Source organism: Psittacula echo, assembly GCF_963264785.1.
Source record: "Psittacula echo genome assembly, chromosome: Z".
Classification (NCBI taxonomy): domain Eukaryota; kingdom Metazoa; phylum Chordata; class Aves; order Psittaciformes; family Psittacidae; genus Psittacula; species Psittacula echo.
Window position 1 is genome coordinate 12,519,436 of NC_137742.1, and position 16,665 is coordinate 12,536,100.

General features: G+C 41.3%; 1 protein-coding gene across 1 annotated transcript in view; it reads right to left on the bottom strand.

Annotated features, from left to right (window-relative positions):
* The window catches only part of CCBE1 (collagen and calcium binding EGF domains 1), a 97,977-nt gene extending 81,846 nt beyond the window's left edge, over positions 1–16,131 (bottom strand). The window contains exons 1-2 of the mRNA XM_080637619.1: positions 15,946–16,131; positions 15,741–15,821 (exon numbers count right to left, since the gene is read on the bottom strand). Coding sequence (XP_080493745.1) covers positions 15,741–15,821; positions 15,946–16,046 — 182 coding nt within the window. The 5' untranslated portion in view covers positions 16,047–16,131. The remainder of the gene's footprint in view (positions 1–15,740; positions 15,822–15,945) is intronic.
* Positions 16,132–16,665: the final 534 nt, after the last annotated feature.

Consider the following 16,665-nt stretch of genomic DNA (forward strand, 5'->3'; position numbering starts at 1 on the left):
CATGGCCTGGTGCTTGTGGGGGCTTCTCCCTTCTGGGCATATCCAATTCCTGCTTTGGCAGACTTACATATTCTCCCCAGACTCCTGGTAAATCTGAAGTGCTTTCCATCTCTGTGCTTACTTGCAGCGCTGTTTAACAAAGTTATAATATTTGCAAGCACGTAACAAAGAAAACTGAGGCAACTTCGTAGCTATCTGCACAGAATTGCATGAGTCCAAGTCACACATCCAGGAAGGAAAAAATGCAGCCCCGTAATCAAAACCACTGCTGAGACTCTTGTATATTTAACAAGGGAAGATAGTATGTTCTGCCTTAGCATTTGGAAGCAGAGCACATAACCTTAAAATTAAGCATCTTTTCTGCTCTCTGCAGTTCAGGAATGCTGATAAACACAGGAGAATTCAAAGAAGAACTGGGAGAGTGACCTGAAGGTGAGGGAACACAGAACATCATCCTCGTTGTCTTGCCAAAGATACTGAACTTGATCATATTCTGCAATGAGACTTATAATCTTATTTCTTTTGTCACAACACTAGGTTACAAAGTGTGGTCACACACAGGAATTAACCAGTCCTTACTGATCTTTCATTCCATATCCCCTCTACTTGAGCACAGGTCCTCAGATGATACGTAGGCACCTGACTTCTGCCAAAATTGATGGCGCAAAGCATAAAAATGGTTTGGTGATCTGTCCCTTATGGCATCACAGGGCTGAAAATAAACTTCTGCTGTTCTTGACAAAACAGGGCTATAAATACAAAGGTCTGCTTATGGTTTCTAGTGAAGATACACCATTCCATCAAACATTTCCAACGTTATTTAAAATTGCAATCTTTATTTATTTACAAGCAGTCCAGAACTGCTGACTATCCAAACAAATTGTGCAAGAAACAAGCTGGGTTTTGTTGCTTTTTGTTGGTTGTTTCATTAATTTTTTTTTAATCCTATATTACCCACAATCAAAAATAACTTTAAAAACCTATGTTGAAAGTGTTAAAACCCCAGAACTGAATTGCTTGTATGCAACAACTGCCAAATTAGATGATTCCTTGTAAAATACATCCAAATTAATTAATCCTGGGAACGGGGAGACGTTTCACAAAAGCTGAATTCCAGGGGCTAAATCTCATTTTCACCATTATTTAAAGTGGCATAAATCTCGAGAAGCTCAACCGAAGCCAATGGAGCTACATCCAATTTGTAAAACAGGTTTTGACTCTAGCTAACTTTTTTTGTTCACAGGCAACAGAAAACAAACATGAGGTATTCTTGCTGTCTTGGATGTGACAGTAATTTATGTAGCATATTTATGTGTGTATGCTGTCATATAGCCTAAATCTCTTCCAAGAGAATTCATGCTTTGCCATTACAGACAGCTAAAACACTGCCAGAACCTTCCTAACTTCAAGAGCTGAGATGCTAAGTTTAAACTAATTTTGTTATGATTTTCAGCTACATGCTGTGAAAGGAAAAAATAAGGGCTGTATGGCTAAACCTCCATCTAAACATTGATTTTACAAAAGGAATGACTGAGCATCCAATTGTAGCCATTGAACTACCTTGGAGCATTTAACGGAAGAGTGCATTATGAAAGATTTACTTTTTAAGAAGAAAAAAAAAATAATTTGTAAACTGAAGTAATAAGAGCTTACTATAAACAATGCAAATAAAAGCAGCAGTTGTCTGTGCCTCTCAAAGTCTTTTAGAGATAGTGCATTTAGTCTGAGTAAGGCAGGCAAACAAGCTGCCATGCTCTACGCATGTTATTTTTTACAGGTTCTACAAAATGATAATAAAATAAAATATTGCACTTACTTGTAAAAGTCATGCTTCAGTAAGAAGGGCGTCAAAAATTAATTCTCTGCAAAGAAACTAAGTTACACTATATAAAGATATCGTGAAAGATTTCAGGGAGCCTTCTGAATGGGGAATGCCTTCCTGCTATGAGGTAAAAGATGGAAAAGTATCTTCAAACAACTACATTTTGTCTCTTAATAACAAGAAAAAATTAGAAGTTATTTGAAGTCTGCAGTTTAGCCAATTTTAAAATGAAAAACTATTTGTAACAGAAGCTAGCAACTACTTCTGAATTTATCAAGAACCTGGTCCTCCAAAGAAGCATTCTGCATAAACAGAGTTTTTTCATACTATATAAAAGGACTCAGGAAGTCCAACTTCCCTACCAAAAAAAAAAAAAAAGAAAAAAAAAAAAAAAAGAAAAAAGTGTAAAGTAGCTTTTCATTCAGATCTCGATATCCAGCTGCAGAACATCCATTTGTCACTTGGCTTCCAAATCCAAATTTTGGAAGCTTCTGCCACTATGAGTGAGCCGCTAGAATGACGTAAGGATTCCTGGTCCAGGTCTTCCCCACAGCAGCCCTGTTTGGCAATTAGTGCAATCAGGGATGGTGGCATTTGATTAAGATCACTTCTGAAACTTCTGTTCTCAAGCGTTTCCCACAAACACCAAGTGTGTGCCTCAAGGGCAAGACATCACACAGGCTTTTCCAGCTCTCTGATGCTGCTTTGCAGCTTTTTTCCATGCACATCATATTGTAGCAGTCAGGATATTGAATCCTTTGAAGCAGTTAATCTTCTCACAACTGAGACTGGATTTCAGTAATAAACACTTGCTGTAATTTTTCATTCTCTGGGCCATTGTATTTCCAAAAAGCAAGGTCAAGATGGCATTTAATAAAAAGACTGCTATATTTGTTTGGTTATTTCTTCCAAAAGAGAAGCCCTACAGAGCAAAACAACAGAAGGGACAATATGGAATACAGCCAGGGTCTTCAGCCCTAATTAAGAGGAATCTGAACACAGGAAAGTGTCCTCTCTATTTTCATCCTGAAGAGATATTTGTCCTGCATTAAATCCTTGTCAAGTCCTTAAGGAAATTTCTTGGAACAATTTTCTTTTCGTTGGAACAACTTATAACTGTAATGGCTGTAAGGTCAATGAAAATATTTGAAGTCTCTTTTTCCTGGTACTTAAGAATATCCAGCAGCCCGTATTGCAAACAAGGATGTGTAAATAAATATATGTGTACATATCAATATATGTGCACATCTTAGCCACCCTTGCTTCCAGTTACATGTTTTCTGCTGCTCTTTTCAATTCACCATAGCTATTTTCACTGGAAATGTTCCAGTGATGTACCATTAGCTTACTCCCACTGTGGAAATAATCTGGATATTTTTGCAACATAAGAAAATATCTCAAAAATCTAATTTGTCTCTCTATGGATATGAAAAAATATACTTTGAAAAGGAGCATTTTTTCTTCTTATCTCAAACAGTAGCATTTTGTTGAACTGCAATGACAGCAAATCACCATAAGTAAACAACGTCCAGCAAGTTATTTGAAGATTCGATTTATGGCAACCTTCTTTGCTGTAACAGGACCACTACATCTTCAGCATAAGCTATCAAGTTCTTTTTTTTCTGTGAGGCATAAATTAGGCTTTTTCCTCCATTTTATAGCTGGAGAAGTAGCTAATACTGACATCCCATTGTAAACCTTAGTGGATAAGTGAAGGCAGGTTTTGGCACGATATGGCTCCTTGAGGAGCAAGTAAATTTAGCCCAGAATGTAGAAACACAACTCAACTCTTGACAAGTCCCTCCTAAGGTTAAACAACATTGCCTCCCAGGATCTCAGTACTCTCACTGATGTAAGTCTGGAGGGGCACTCTCAAGGACCCTTCCAGGCACGCTCAATAAAAACACAACTCAAATACGGGTCAGTGCAAGGACAACAAACAGCACAAACAAGACTCTGGCCATTAAACTCAGCTTGGAAAGTCAAGCAGAGAACTCGCTTTGTTGGTAAGATGCATTCAATCTGCTTTAACAACTTTTTGCATTCTTTTTTTCATTGAAGGCTAAGAAGAATTATGAAGAAGAATTCCCAAACTGACACACTTTGGTATAGGTCAAGGAGAGTCAGTAGAGCTATGGAAATTCAACCTTCTGCAAATCATTTCATACAGCATCATTAGTGCCCATGCAGGGGACAAAATGAGCCATCCTTTAACACAAGTGAGCTTCCAAGAATAATCAAGATGAGACCAGTCCAACAAACACATTAATTCATATCAAGTAGTTTTCTTGAGCTCTTGTGCCATGCAGAGAAATTTCTAATTTAAGGTCAGACACAAGGAGAAAATTTGAATGCAGTCTGAATCTACTCTGAACCCAGAGGAGATGTCAGCAATGCAGCTCTGTCATTATAAAACTTCTGTGGATAAAGATCTTCAATGAGGTTGTATCACAGTGAAATTTTAATTTCTCTTTGAGAAGTTTTAAAACTAAGAGGAAATAGGATGTGTAAGCTCATCCTGAAGAATAACTCTTTTTCTCTATATACAAACAGAGCAGACTGAACCTGGATTCCTAAAGCAGACTCTTAACAGAAAGGTCTGAAAACTGTGAAGTATCAGGTTGTCCGCTGTTTCCCTTCCTCATCTCTAATTTACTGGGTTTTGTCTGAAGAAAGTAATGTGGGGACCTGAAAGGTGAGAGTGGGCAGGGAAACATGCTCAGAAACAGCGTTCTTAATATCTTCTGTTTTGCTATTACACAAGCTATAAGGCAAGCAGGACAAGGTAGAATAAAAATGTATCCCATGTTCTCCATTTTTAACCACATTCTTATTGGTGTTTATTCTTTTCAAAATCAGAGAAGCTTGAAATGAGAATTTTTTTCATGAAAATTCAAAAACAAAAAAATAAAACCCCAAACAATGACCCATTTGCCATAGGCTCCTCATCTCTCAATTTTGAAATTTCAAGCAGTTCCAGCAACTGCTCTCTGGATATGCATTTGTAGCCTCCAGGGAGTAGGAAGTCCAGTGGTGCAGACATACACTTTCTTCAGGAAAAACAAAACAAGCAAAAAACAAAAACAAAAAAGAGCTTTTAAATCCACATATACTTCAAAACGACCTTCCTATACCTGCTGCAGCTGTGTCAGTGACAATAGATAATGCTCCGTGGTGAAACACACAGAAATAGAGAAGTACTGTTTGTCCGTGGTGGCTCCTCTCTGGAAGGTTCTGCTTTGGCTGATCCCCAGAGAAGTCCCGACCCTTGGTGACCTTTCTAGATATAGCTGGCTACTTCTGACGTGGGCTGGCCCTCTACATCAGAATGGGTGTGCATTTTTGCTAGTATAAAAGTTCGAGCCTCATGCAATGCTGAGAGGCAGAATCTCGTACCACCCAGGTCAATGTTGTCTCCGCAGGGACGGCTGCTGAGGTTGAGCCTGCCACCTTGCACAGAGATGATGTGTCTCAGAACTGCTTTCCTGATCGTCATCACATGGTCTTTGAGGCTGGTAAGATAACCAAGCATCAGAAATATCCTTTACTGTGTCTTCTGTTACCTATTTTTCCTGTATTAATAAACTAGTTGGGATTTCTCTACTGTGTTTCGTTTCTCTTAACCTGGAATCCTTGAACTCTGGAACAAGAGCATATCATGTAATACATCCAGAAGCCAATATGTGGGGTACCACAAGAGTCACAGTCTGAGGCAACACTTGTGCATAGACTGAGCCATCGTGCAGACCAACAGCCCAACCACAGTTGGGTTCATCATGCTACTGATTTCTAGGCAGTGAATAGAGGTCAGACCAGGCTCCCAGCATGTCTGTCTGCCACTGCTCCTTGCTCCCGCCTTAGGAAGCTGCAGTTAAAAGCACGGATCCCTAGGAGGATCAAACACCAAACAGTAGCTCTGGCGACCCCTGGTCCCTCAAGTCTCTGTCCCTCTCTGCTTCTCAATCACTAAGATCTACCAAAGACTGACCACCCCATTTCACCTGTTTTTTTCTCTTCCCACAGATGCTGTTATAAAAAACAAATAGTTTTCCCTTTGGCTATTTATTTCAGCTCTTAAAGGCAATAACCTCTAAGCTAAGGAGTTTTGTCAGAAAGCCAGGGAGCAACATTTAGGAAATGACACTGCTTTTTGGTGCAGCTATGATGATAAACTCCATAATGAAAATCGAGTATGATAATAACATCTTGTTGAATAGGCAAGATATCAGATTTACAACATGTATTAAATGTGTCAAATGTGATCACAGAGATATTAACATTCCACTAAGATGCTGGAGCTCTGGGCAGGAAGTTATTTACAACAAAATAATACATCCAATAAAGTTGTTTGCTGTCCCTTATGAAAAGAATTCCAAGCATTTTTGTGTATGTGTGTGTTTTCACAAAATTCTATTCATGAAATATTTGTGAAAATTGTCAATATATACCCATAACTCGTAAAATACTATGATAATACATATTTCATCCATTTTGCAGTCTGCACCATCTAACTTACATGTCTTGTTGTGTAGAATTAAGTGGTCAACCTTACCCCGGTAATGAGACTGTGAAGCCAACTGATGTTTTCCATTGGAAGCTCTGCACCACTAATTTCTCCATAGAAAGATTACTCTTTGCCATACACTTGCTAGACCTGATGAATATTGCCCTGTATTTCTTCAAACTCTCAAGTATAACTTACTTTTGACTTATAATAAGCACGTTAATTTTCCAAGAACAACCCATTTAAAGACCCAGATGATGGCTCTGATTTTGCCTCTTCCACTTATAACATTGTGTACTCATTGCTTTAGATCCCAGCCCATTTGAAAAGAATTAAAATTCTGGTTTATGTGCACTTACTATTGAATGGCTGCTTATATTAATACAGTGAATATAATCACTGTGCATTTCACCTTATTTAAATTCCAGCACAGATCACCAGTTAAAATGGATGTGGTTAGAACTGAAGTTTAAGAAAACCCAGAAGTACATGTTTTTAATAGTTAGATGTAGACTAAATGCTGTATGGTCTCATACTTCATTTGTTGAAACAGGATCAACAATGAAATCAAGACAACATGACAGAAAACACTCTTTAAGTGAGAAGGATTTTCCAAACACAACTAAGCTCTGAGATTACTGTCTACAACTGAAACTGTTTTTCTCTTTGACTGTTAAACTGAGCTACCCTCAAGGAGATGCAAACAAATTGCTTTCCTTTCCTAGGCCAAAAAGAAACTGAGTCACCACTGTATGGATTCTGCTTTCTATTGTTTCTGCTTACAATTGAAACAAGAAATGTCAAAGTACTGACATTTGCTACTGTTGGTTTACAAAAGAAGCCACCATTAGTTTGAAAATTGAAACTGAACAAAGAGAAAATGGACAACAGAGAGAAAATATTTCTGAGCAAAATCTGGGCGAAGTTTTTTCTTTTACTGTAAATCAAAGTCAGCTCTGCTTATTCAGACGGTAGGCACTGATCTCAGCTTCTCAGTAAACACGGATTTTAAAGAGGAACCTCAGGGTGACCATAGGAGACGTAACGAACACAAGCAAAGGTCTCCAGAGCAGATCTTCTCCCTGTCACTGCCTTAGCACAAATCAAGCCTTCTACCATCCCCAACAGCTCCAGCTGAGGTGACACTCGTATTGAATACTCAGCAGTGACTCACACACTGAGAGAAAAGTCATCTCAGGACACTACGGTGGAGACAAAAACAAAAGATTAAACTCAGGGTTGTAAGAATTCAGCACAACCTCAATGAAACCCAAAATCACACGTGCTCCAAATGACCACCACTGCAGAAGCACAAGTGTGATCTGAAATGTGATATATCCATGCAGCCCCTCTGCACATCTGTGAATCAGTGGTATGAGCCACACCAGGTATTTCGCACACACCTGCATTTTGTGACCTTGTTGCACACATGCAGTAAGTGTTCTCTCAAACATGCAATGACAGAGAGACGGGCAAGTACAGCAGAAGTCTCACAAAACCTGTAACCCACGTGCTCTTTGTACTGGGCAACGGCTTTCACAGCAGAATATGGGCACAGCAGAATATTCTTTTCACAGCAGAATAGCTTGATCTGTTTTTCCAAGTGTAATTTAAATATTTCATGTTTAACTACTTCCCTATAAATCTGTGCTATGACAACGAGTGAAGGCAATCCGAACTGAATGGGCAGTTTAAGTATCCGCCTGTGAGGTGTTCCTCCTGTCCCCACACAGAATCACACTTCACAGAGAGGTAGAGAGATGATCCAGGCTGAGGAAGGAAGTAAGGAGAGGGATTGTCAAGTGAAGATGCATCAGGTACTGTAGCTTAACTTCAAGTCTAGGTTTGGAGAACAGGCACCCTCCCTGGAGTGTGTTCGTGTATGTTTTTGTTTGGGTTTGGCTGACGTTTTGTTCTCCTGAGTTCTACTTAAATACATGCCTGGAAGCATTTAAATTATACTTCTTCAGGGAGTGATTACCTCCCTTCTATCGCACACGTATCTGTCACAGAAGCAACCATCAAGATGTAATTTTTCTCTTTTTACGTCTATATATTCTGTCTGCCTGCTCCATGCCCCTGTTTGTTTTGGTTCGCTTGTTTTCCCTTTCTCTTCCTTGCTGCTCTGTATCTTTATCCTTCCATTCCTGCCTTTTCTGTCTTGCCCATTTTTGACTGCAATCTGTGCAAAACAACCCAGCTGAATGTGACTATCACAATGGGAGCAGTAATACAAGTATTAATAATGTCCTGCTGTTAGCAAGAGAGACTGCAATCACTTTTTTAAGGACAAAGCCGCCTGACCTCAGGGAGCATATACAATACTTAGTATAATTACAAAAGTCATATTCCCTTTGGCAGCCTATTTTTATTACATATTTTGTATCAGCCACGGGAGGCCCTGTGGCTACAATTTTGTTTGTCTGGAGTCTCTGAGCTAGACAACACGCTCAGGAAAGTCAGTTCATATTTAACCCTATATTCTGTAGATGAAAACCACAATGCAATGCACCTGGATTTCATTATCGATCAAACCACCAAGGAGGGCACTTATCATTAAGCTCTTGGCTTGCCAGTTTTAAAGTTCTCCAGACTGCTTTGATGTGAACATCAAAAACTTCAGGACTATGTGAAAAATCATTTGCTAGACCTCATCCTTTAATTTTAGCATGTTCTACCTCAGTGCACCACTCACAGTAATTATGCAACGTTCTGAAAGATCACCAATTGTAATGGTTCTGTGGCTGTACAGAGGAAACACTCCACAGTAAACACACAGCAGCACTGTATTTTGCTGCAGGAGGCTTTGCTCCAGCCAGTAGCACCTACACCTGCTGAGATCACAAGTGTCCTTAACCTCAGCAAAGTTCAGTAAGAATTAAGATCCTTAGTCTTAGCACCTGAGACAGCAAAGTGACCCAGAAGTCATGGTAACCTGAATGTGATATGGAAACCTACAGACATCTGTGGTATCTGTGTTACTCTTAACTGGCAGATATTCACAATGTGTCTCAGTAACTCTGAGCAATCTGTTCCCCTGGCAATCACAGCAAAGGAAATTGAATCAAACTAAGGACTGACTGACATCAGAACCATCATGCTTAAAAGTGCTACTTTAAAAGAAATAGTGAGAAAAAAATATCAGGAAAGATGGGGAAAATGTCTTAGCATCATTGTAGCATATCCTGTTTGGCAAAAAAGTAGTGTACTGAAGGAAAATTTTGCTTATTTGTATGCATGATAGTCCACCTGTGATGACAATTTTCAGGAAGATGTTTAAATGTATATATAAAATAGACAACAAAACCCTTTTAACTGGGGGAACGCTTCTGTTTGTTGCATTTCTTTATATACACCATGCTAGGGAACATATTAGTAGAATTACTACCAGTGAAAGTGCTCAGAGAGCAGCACTCCATGGATGTGCTATGTCACAGAGCTGCTGAACACATCATTTTCATGATGATGGTCTGGTATGGAGCTCAAAAGGCCCTATACTACGTGTGTATTTACAGGCTTCTTCGTAGGATGAATAAATTAGTATGTTATGACATGCCCCATTTTCAATCTGATCACCAAGCAGCATCGCTGCAGCTCTTTCCAGTAGCGTTCACAGTCTACATGGGCAGATGCTGATGCTACCCTGAACGACGCAAAGAGATAGCAGTTTGTGGCAACTCACCTCTGAGCTATGTGCAATGAAAGAATTGTTAGTTTAGTGAAACGTAAAGAAACTCTTTTCGCAGATGTAGAACTACAGCTTTTGTGTATGCTTAGCTTTCTAAAACCAAAACAAAATCTGAAGTCATATCCTCTCCTAAATTTTCTGCAAAATTCCACCATGGAGTGCATTTCCCTGCAAGACAACTGGAGATTAAGCAGTACTTTTCTCTAATCATACCCATTTCTTGGTTTTACTGTTATATCAATTGGGGCTCTTTCAATTCAACTAAAACTGAAAGTCAGCAAAACTCCGGAGAGGAAACACAACAGCAATAATAAAAAATAAATCTCTAAAATGAATAGTCAGAAGATAAGATGACAAAACGTCATTCTTGCTTACTCCAGCTGAGAGCTGCAAAATTTTATACAGCAATTATTTTTTTCCTGTTGGAAAGCTCTGCAACATTCTCGTCAAGTATCTGGGAACCAGGAATTGCATATGGTCCCAAAGGGCATATTAGTGAAAGTGCTGCTCTTTGTGGAACAGTTACAGTCCAACTTACTTGCAATTACTTTTATCTTTTAAGAATGTGCAAAATGATACAGTCTATAAAAATAGTAGGCTTCACCAGCAATATCAGCATTCAAGAGAGTAAAAATAAATGCTTTTTTGAGGCATGTGATCTCTGGTTAGCATCAGGATCAAGTAGGGTATAAGTATACACTCATTCTCTTCTGCAATGCATTTGAATTGTCTTTCTTTTAGGAAGTGTAGAGCAATTTCTCACAGCAAAATTTAAAACCTGAAGTGTAGGGAAGGCTTCTGTAAAATACACGTAGCTGCTAATTATCAGATGAAGAAGCTGTCAACGTATACTAAACTGTATTAATTCTGTTTAAAAGACCATTTGCTTGTGAAATACTACCAAGAGAAAGTTACTGATTAAGTTCTAAGCCAAGATTTAAGCCCCACAACATGGGCCTTATTTGCAGATATAACGTTCAAAGATTTGCTTCATCTTTACAATGATTTTATCATCATTAGATAAGACTATTCTGCCAAGCACTGTTATTCTATACCTTCTACTCCCTGCTGGTCCTGGAGAAGGAAGAAGCAGGAGCAGCCCCTATCACTACAGGCACAGAATTAGGGTATAATATGTTCCTTGAGGAACTTGCACATTTCACTTTCAGTCAAAAATGCAGGGAAGGGAGAATCTTCACTGTGATGTCAGAGAAAGATGGATAGTTTCTCTCACCAGGTCAACAGTCAATTTGTTTAAAAAATCAGTTTTTAAAAATTTGACTAATCTAGTCTTTTTTTTTTTTTTTCAAGTTGAGTGGGAATTAGACTAATAGTTTCACCTTAATAAAAGAATAAAACCCCTTCCCTTTGCTCATGAAGGCAATGGCTAAAATTTTCTTCCAGGCTACACAGACCCAGGTTCAAATTTATAAAAATTTTATAAAAAAATCCTGAAAAGGAGCAAACCTCTTTTTTTCCAAGTCAATTTACAATATTTAAGTTTCTAGTAGACAAAGAAATTTACACAGTCAGGGGATACAAATATTCTCATTTTTCCATCTGTTTCATGCTTGAATCTCTCTACAACTGGTGATGGGCCAACAGCTTCCCACTAGCAAATGTTTCTGTTAAGTCTTTGTATCATCTTTTTAATGATTTTCACTCCACTCTCCAAATTCTAATGGAAAATAATATTTAGCTGTCCTAATATACAACAATTAATTAGGTGGTCAGGTTTTGCTGGTTTTAGAAAGGGAGCAACTCCAGTCGAAAAAGTACCAGATTACATGTTGAGGCTCCTGAACTTGGAAGTGACATAACCACTATTGTCCCCTGTGGGAACACAGCTACACGGTCAGGATGAAGCAAGGGGATGTCTATTCCAGATGCTTCTTTTCCTTTTGCACCATAGGAACATTGTCTGGTAGTATTGTTTAAAATGAAAATGAATGAAGGACTGCTGCTAAGATGTACAAACTGGATTGTCACATGACACTGATAACAAACAGAAGCACTGAGGAAAACTGCAGGAACATTCATGTAGTATAACATGCCAGCAAATTGTTTAAAAATCTATCTGAGCATGACACAGGTTAACATAGCATTCAAATAGGAAGAGCACATAGCAATGTGATTGGGGCCTCATAGTCTCATGCTGCCCAAATTTCATCAAATTTGATGAATTTTCCATGCAGTAGGAATTTAAAGTCTTACTGGACTTTTACATTATCAACAAACCTGTAGAATTTATTCTCTGTACCTACATGATGAAGCCACTGGGACTGGGTACTTTGTGGAGTTATATACAAAAGTTCAAATGAAATTTGCACTGAAAAGATATTGTATAAGCATCAACTGCTTTTTTTGCATCTGTTCCTCTGTATTCTTATGAAAATAAATATAGAAAACATCTAAAAAAATACAAATCAAACTAAGCCAAGGGCCAGACTGCGCAGATTCAGAAAGGCAAAAGGCATCTAATTGTGTACAAGGTTGCTATGATCACAGGGAAAAATGCCAATGTATTCTTGGTGCTTGGCCCCACTTCTGGCTTGGCTCTCCATTTGGCTTATCTTTATTCATGAGTAAATCTGGTTAAAAATCATTTTCAAGAAATATTTTTTGTGATGAAAAGATGCTATTTTTATTAAAGTGTTCTGCAAACATGCTGATTTTCATGAAAAATTCCATCAGGAGGAATAAAAGGATGAAAGTGCTTTCAGTCAAGAATTTACTCTTTGGAAAACTAATTTTGCTCAGGAATTTTGACATCTGACTTCAAAGGTATATATTTTTTTATTTAACTAATTGCACAGCAGATCATTACTAGTGGTGCATATTGCCTTATGCTTGACATGTTGTGTTAGTTTGTTTAACTTCTACACAAAAGGTACTTAGACCTAGAAAACAAATCAGGTCTGTATGCTAATAGTAAATAGCACCTGACATTAACTAGCCTTTTAAACTACCTCTAACAATGTATATAAATGACTATATTATTCACAACTATTGTCATTATGAAATACTGTGAAAAAACTGTAAAGGAAGATAAAATATGAGATTTTGTAAGGATCTGTATTAGAACACCAAAATCAAGTTTCTTAGAAACCTGGACTCAAAGATCCCTAAAACCACAGCTGAATTTCTACTCAGCTGAAGTGTTTTACATGTTTGCAGTTATTTCTGATGTGAAGACTGAATCCCAATGTATCTGAATGTCCTACAAAACAAAACACACCTCAAGGCACCACAGGATTAGTCAACACTTGCAAGTTTCCTGTCATCTTGTTAACATCCTCAACCTCAACATGTTAATGAATCTTAAATTAAAATGTGTTCCACCAAGGTTAATCCTACACACCATCTGGAAGCACACCTCGAGACCAGGAGCAACGGGAATGCTGCTCTTTCACTAAGGTTCATGGGTGATGCTGCTGGTCCATGATCATAGGATCATAGAATCATAGAATCAGCTAGGCTGGAAAAGACCTTTAAGCTCATGAAGTCCAACCCTTAAATAGATAGAGAGTGGCATACCTCAAATGCAGGAACAGCTACACACATCAGGACAGGTATGTCCTCCATGCAGAGCTGCTCTGCTGAATTGCTTGCCTCCATTTCAGAGATGGATATTACAAAAGATAGCTCAGTGTGAGGGATGGAGCCCTCCTCACTTGACCCTAAAGGTTAAACCTGGAAAACATATGATTAGATAGAAATGGATTTTCTTTTTCTTTGTTAAGGCAAGTCAGGCCAGTGTTCATAGATACAGAAAAGATTTGAAAACATGAACCAAACCAACCTAGAGTGCAGTGCAGTGATTTGGAAATGCTCATTCACAGTCTGTGCTGGTTTGGGATGGTGAATAACTCTTGGGGTTGTGCAGAGGGAGAGCTGCAAGGGGGAGGGAAAGCTCAGCAGAACAAGAGCCCAAAGGTCAGAAATACCTCAGCAAGGATGAAAGAAAGTACAAGTGGGACTTGGCAGCTGGACAGAGTCCTGTTTTCTTTGCACGGTGGCCTGCAGCAGCCAGTGGAGGCTGTGAAGTCCTTATCCATTACACACAAAGCAGACCCAATTTGCTCAGATGGATTTGGGAACATGCAGTAACTAGCAGGACAGTCATGTGCACACTGCTTTATGCAGCTCCTACTATGGCTTTTTCCTTCAGTAAAGGAAAAAAGCACAACCTTGTTCACCCCAGTGCTTTGCTCCAAAACCAGAGATGTGCTGCATGTCTAACCAAGTGCTCTCCTTCCCTGCAAAACCTACACACTGCGTCTCTTCAGAAAGTGCTGCATGCTGCTGCATGCTGCTCATAAGCAAGCATTGCCTCACCTTCACAGGGAGAGGAGAGAGAAGGTAAGCGAGGCAGGGAAGGGTGGTCTCCAGTCCCCACAGAGCCCTTCCCAGGGTTCATAAGGATGCTACTGCTGCTGAGAACTGGGCAGCAGCATGACAACTTCCTAGCTGACTGTGGCTGCCAGAAGGCATGAACCAGCTCTAAGTATATGAGTGAGGGACAACATTGCTGCATCATGTGTCTGCAGCTCTCTGGTACTTATGCCAAACAGAAAGCACTCTGGGAAGAAATGGATGATCTCTGTGACACTTTTCGCAGGCGTTAATGTGCGTTATCGTATTTTTGGTATCTAAGTGGCTCCCTGCCACATGCGGGCATACACACACAAGGCAGAGAGAGCACAGGCACCTCCACAGAGTTCCCCACAAGAGGCAGCTTTCATAAATGAAACGCCTCATCTGTGAGGATGGGACTAATAAGGGGACATCTGCAAAGGGATGTGTGTGTGCTCATATGTTGTGTGTATTTCTCCAAAAGTACATCTACTGTCAACTGTTCAGGTCAGTTGTCATCATTATAACAGTTTAAAAATTCTTCTGAGAAACAGATGATGTTTCTCAAATGCACAGCTCAAAAATGAAAACTGATGGTTGGATTCATCTTGCTTAATTCGGGAGGCCTCTGCCTAAGTCTCCCCCAGAGCTGGTGGCTGAAGAACTTACGCATTCTGAGAGAATGATTCATCTACCTGAAAGTAAATGTCTTTCTGGTGGCATATATCCCATTGATCTCACTGTTTATCCTGCAACTGATGCAGCTATAGCTCCAAGGCACTCCTAGGCATCTAGGTCAGAGGAAGCTTCTCTTACTGTATCAGTGACTGATAGCCAGGATACCGCAATCAGAACCACACACATCCTCTCCAGCCATGTCTTTGAGGTGACATATGCAGCGAGTTACTACAACCTTTCACTGGGGCGACAGCAGGACTTGTTAGGGGAGATGCTGGACATCAGAGGGATGTGACCAAGTTACCGGTACCCCAGCGCATGGAGGGTTGCAGCAGTGCCTGGGGCTGTTAGCACAGAGCAGAGGGCAGACAAACAGATGCCACAGCTCCTGTCCCTGCTACCTACATCAACACCCTGCCCTCCCCTGGGGTGATGCGGCGCCTTCCCCGCGGGCAGCGAGCCCGGGTCCGCTGCCACGTGTGTGCCCCGATCCCCCGGTGACGGCCACGCGTTTGTCTCGACCCCCTGGTCCATTGCCACGCATGTATCCCGATCCCCCGGTCCGTAGCCACACGTCTGTTCCGATCCCCTGGTGACGGCCACACGTGTGCCCCGATCTCCCGATCCATGGCCACGCGTGTACCTAGCGGCTTCCCCGTTGCACCCTCGCCCTCCGCGGCCGCTTCGCTCACCTGAAGCAGGTGGTAAGCTCGCCCGTGGGTTTCAGGCAGGGGTACCGGGTGGTGGCGATTTTGTTTTCGGAGCAAACCTCCCTGCAAGGCAGGGAGTCGGGTTATTAAAATGAAAAAAAAAAAAAAAAAAAAAAAGGAAAAGGTGATGGATGGGGGGAAAAGAGCAGGATCGGAAGCGCGGGGGTCCGCGGCTGGGGATACCCACCTGTCGCCGTCCTGTGGCTCCTCCCGGTAGGTCCAGGCGTGCCCCAGCGCCAGGAGCAGCAGCAGCCGGAGCGGGGCCAGGCTGCCGGCCGGCCGCCCCATCGGGCCGCCTCTCCCCTGCGCGCCGCGCCGGCTCTGCCCGCCCCGGCCGGCGGCGGGGCTGCGCCGACCCGCCGCTCCTCCCGCCCCGGCGGAGGGCCGCCCCCCGCGGCCGACAGATGTGCCCGCGGGGAGGGGCCGCGCCAGCCCAGATGTGCCGGCAGATGCGGCCCCGTGGCGGGGCGGGGCAAGGAGGGGCCGCGGCGCCCAGATGTGGACGGATCGCGGCAGATGTGCAGCGGGGGTAAGGAGATATCAAACCTCGGCGGTGCCCTCCCGGCCGCAGGGACCACGAGGAAATCGGGGGTGCCCGCCCCAGGGCAAAAAGAGGTGGAGAGGTCCAAAACTGTGGGGTTGATCTGCGCCTCCTGGGTGCATCACCGCTGATGCTTTCCAGATTCGGCTTTATCTCAAATCTCTCTCCCAAAGGAACGGAACAGTTCAAAGCATCTCTGCTGTGACAGCTGTTTATCCTTGTGTATGGCTGCCACTTCCCCACCATTCATAAAAATGAAGTTAACGACAATAGACCTGGATAAAGTAGTGCATCAGGTCTGACCCGTTATACTATATCCTGTTTTCACGGTTAAACCGCCCAGGAACAGAGGAGCAAACCTGCAAA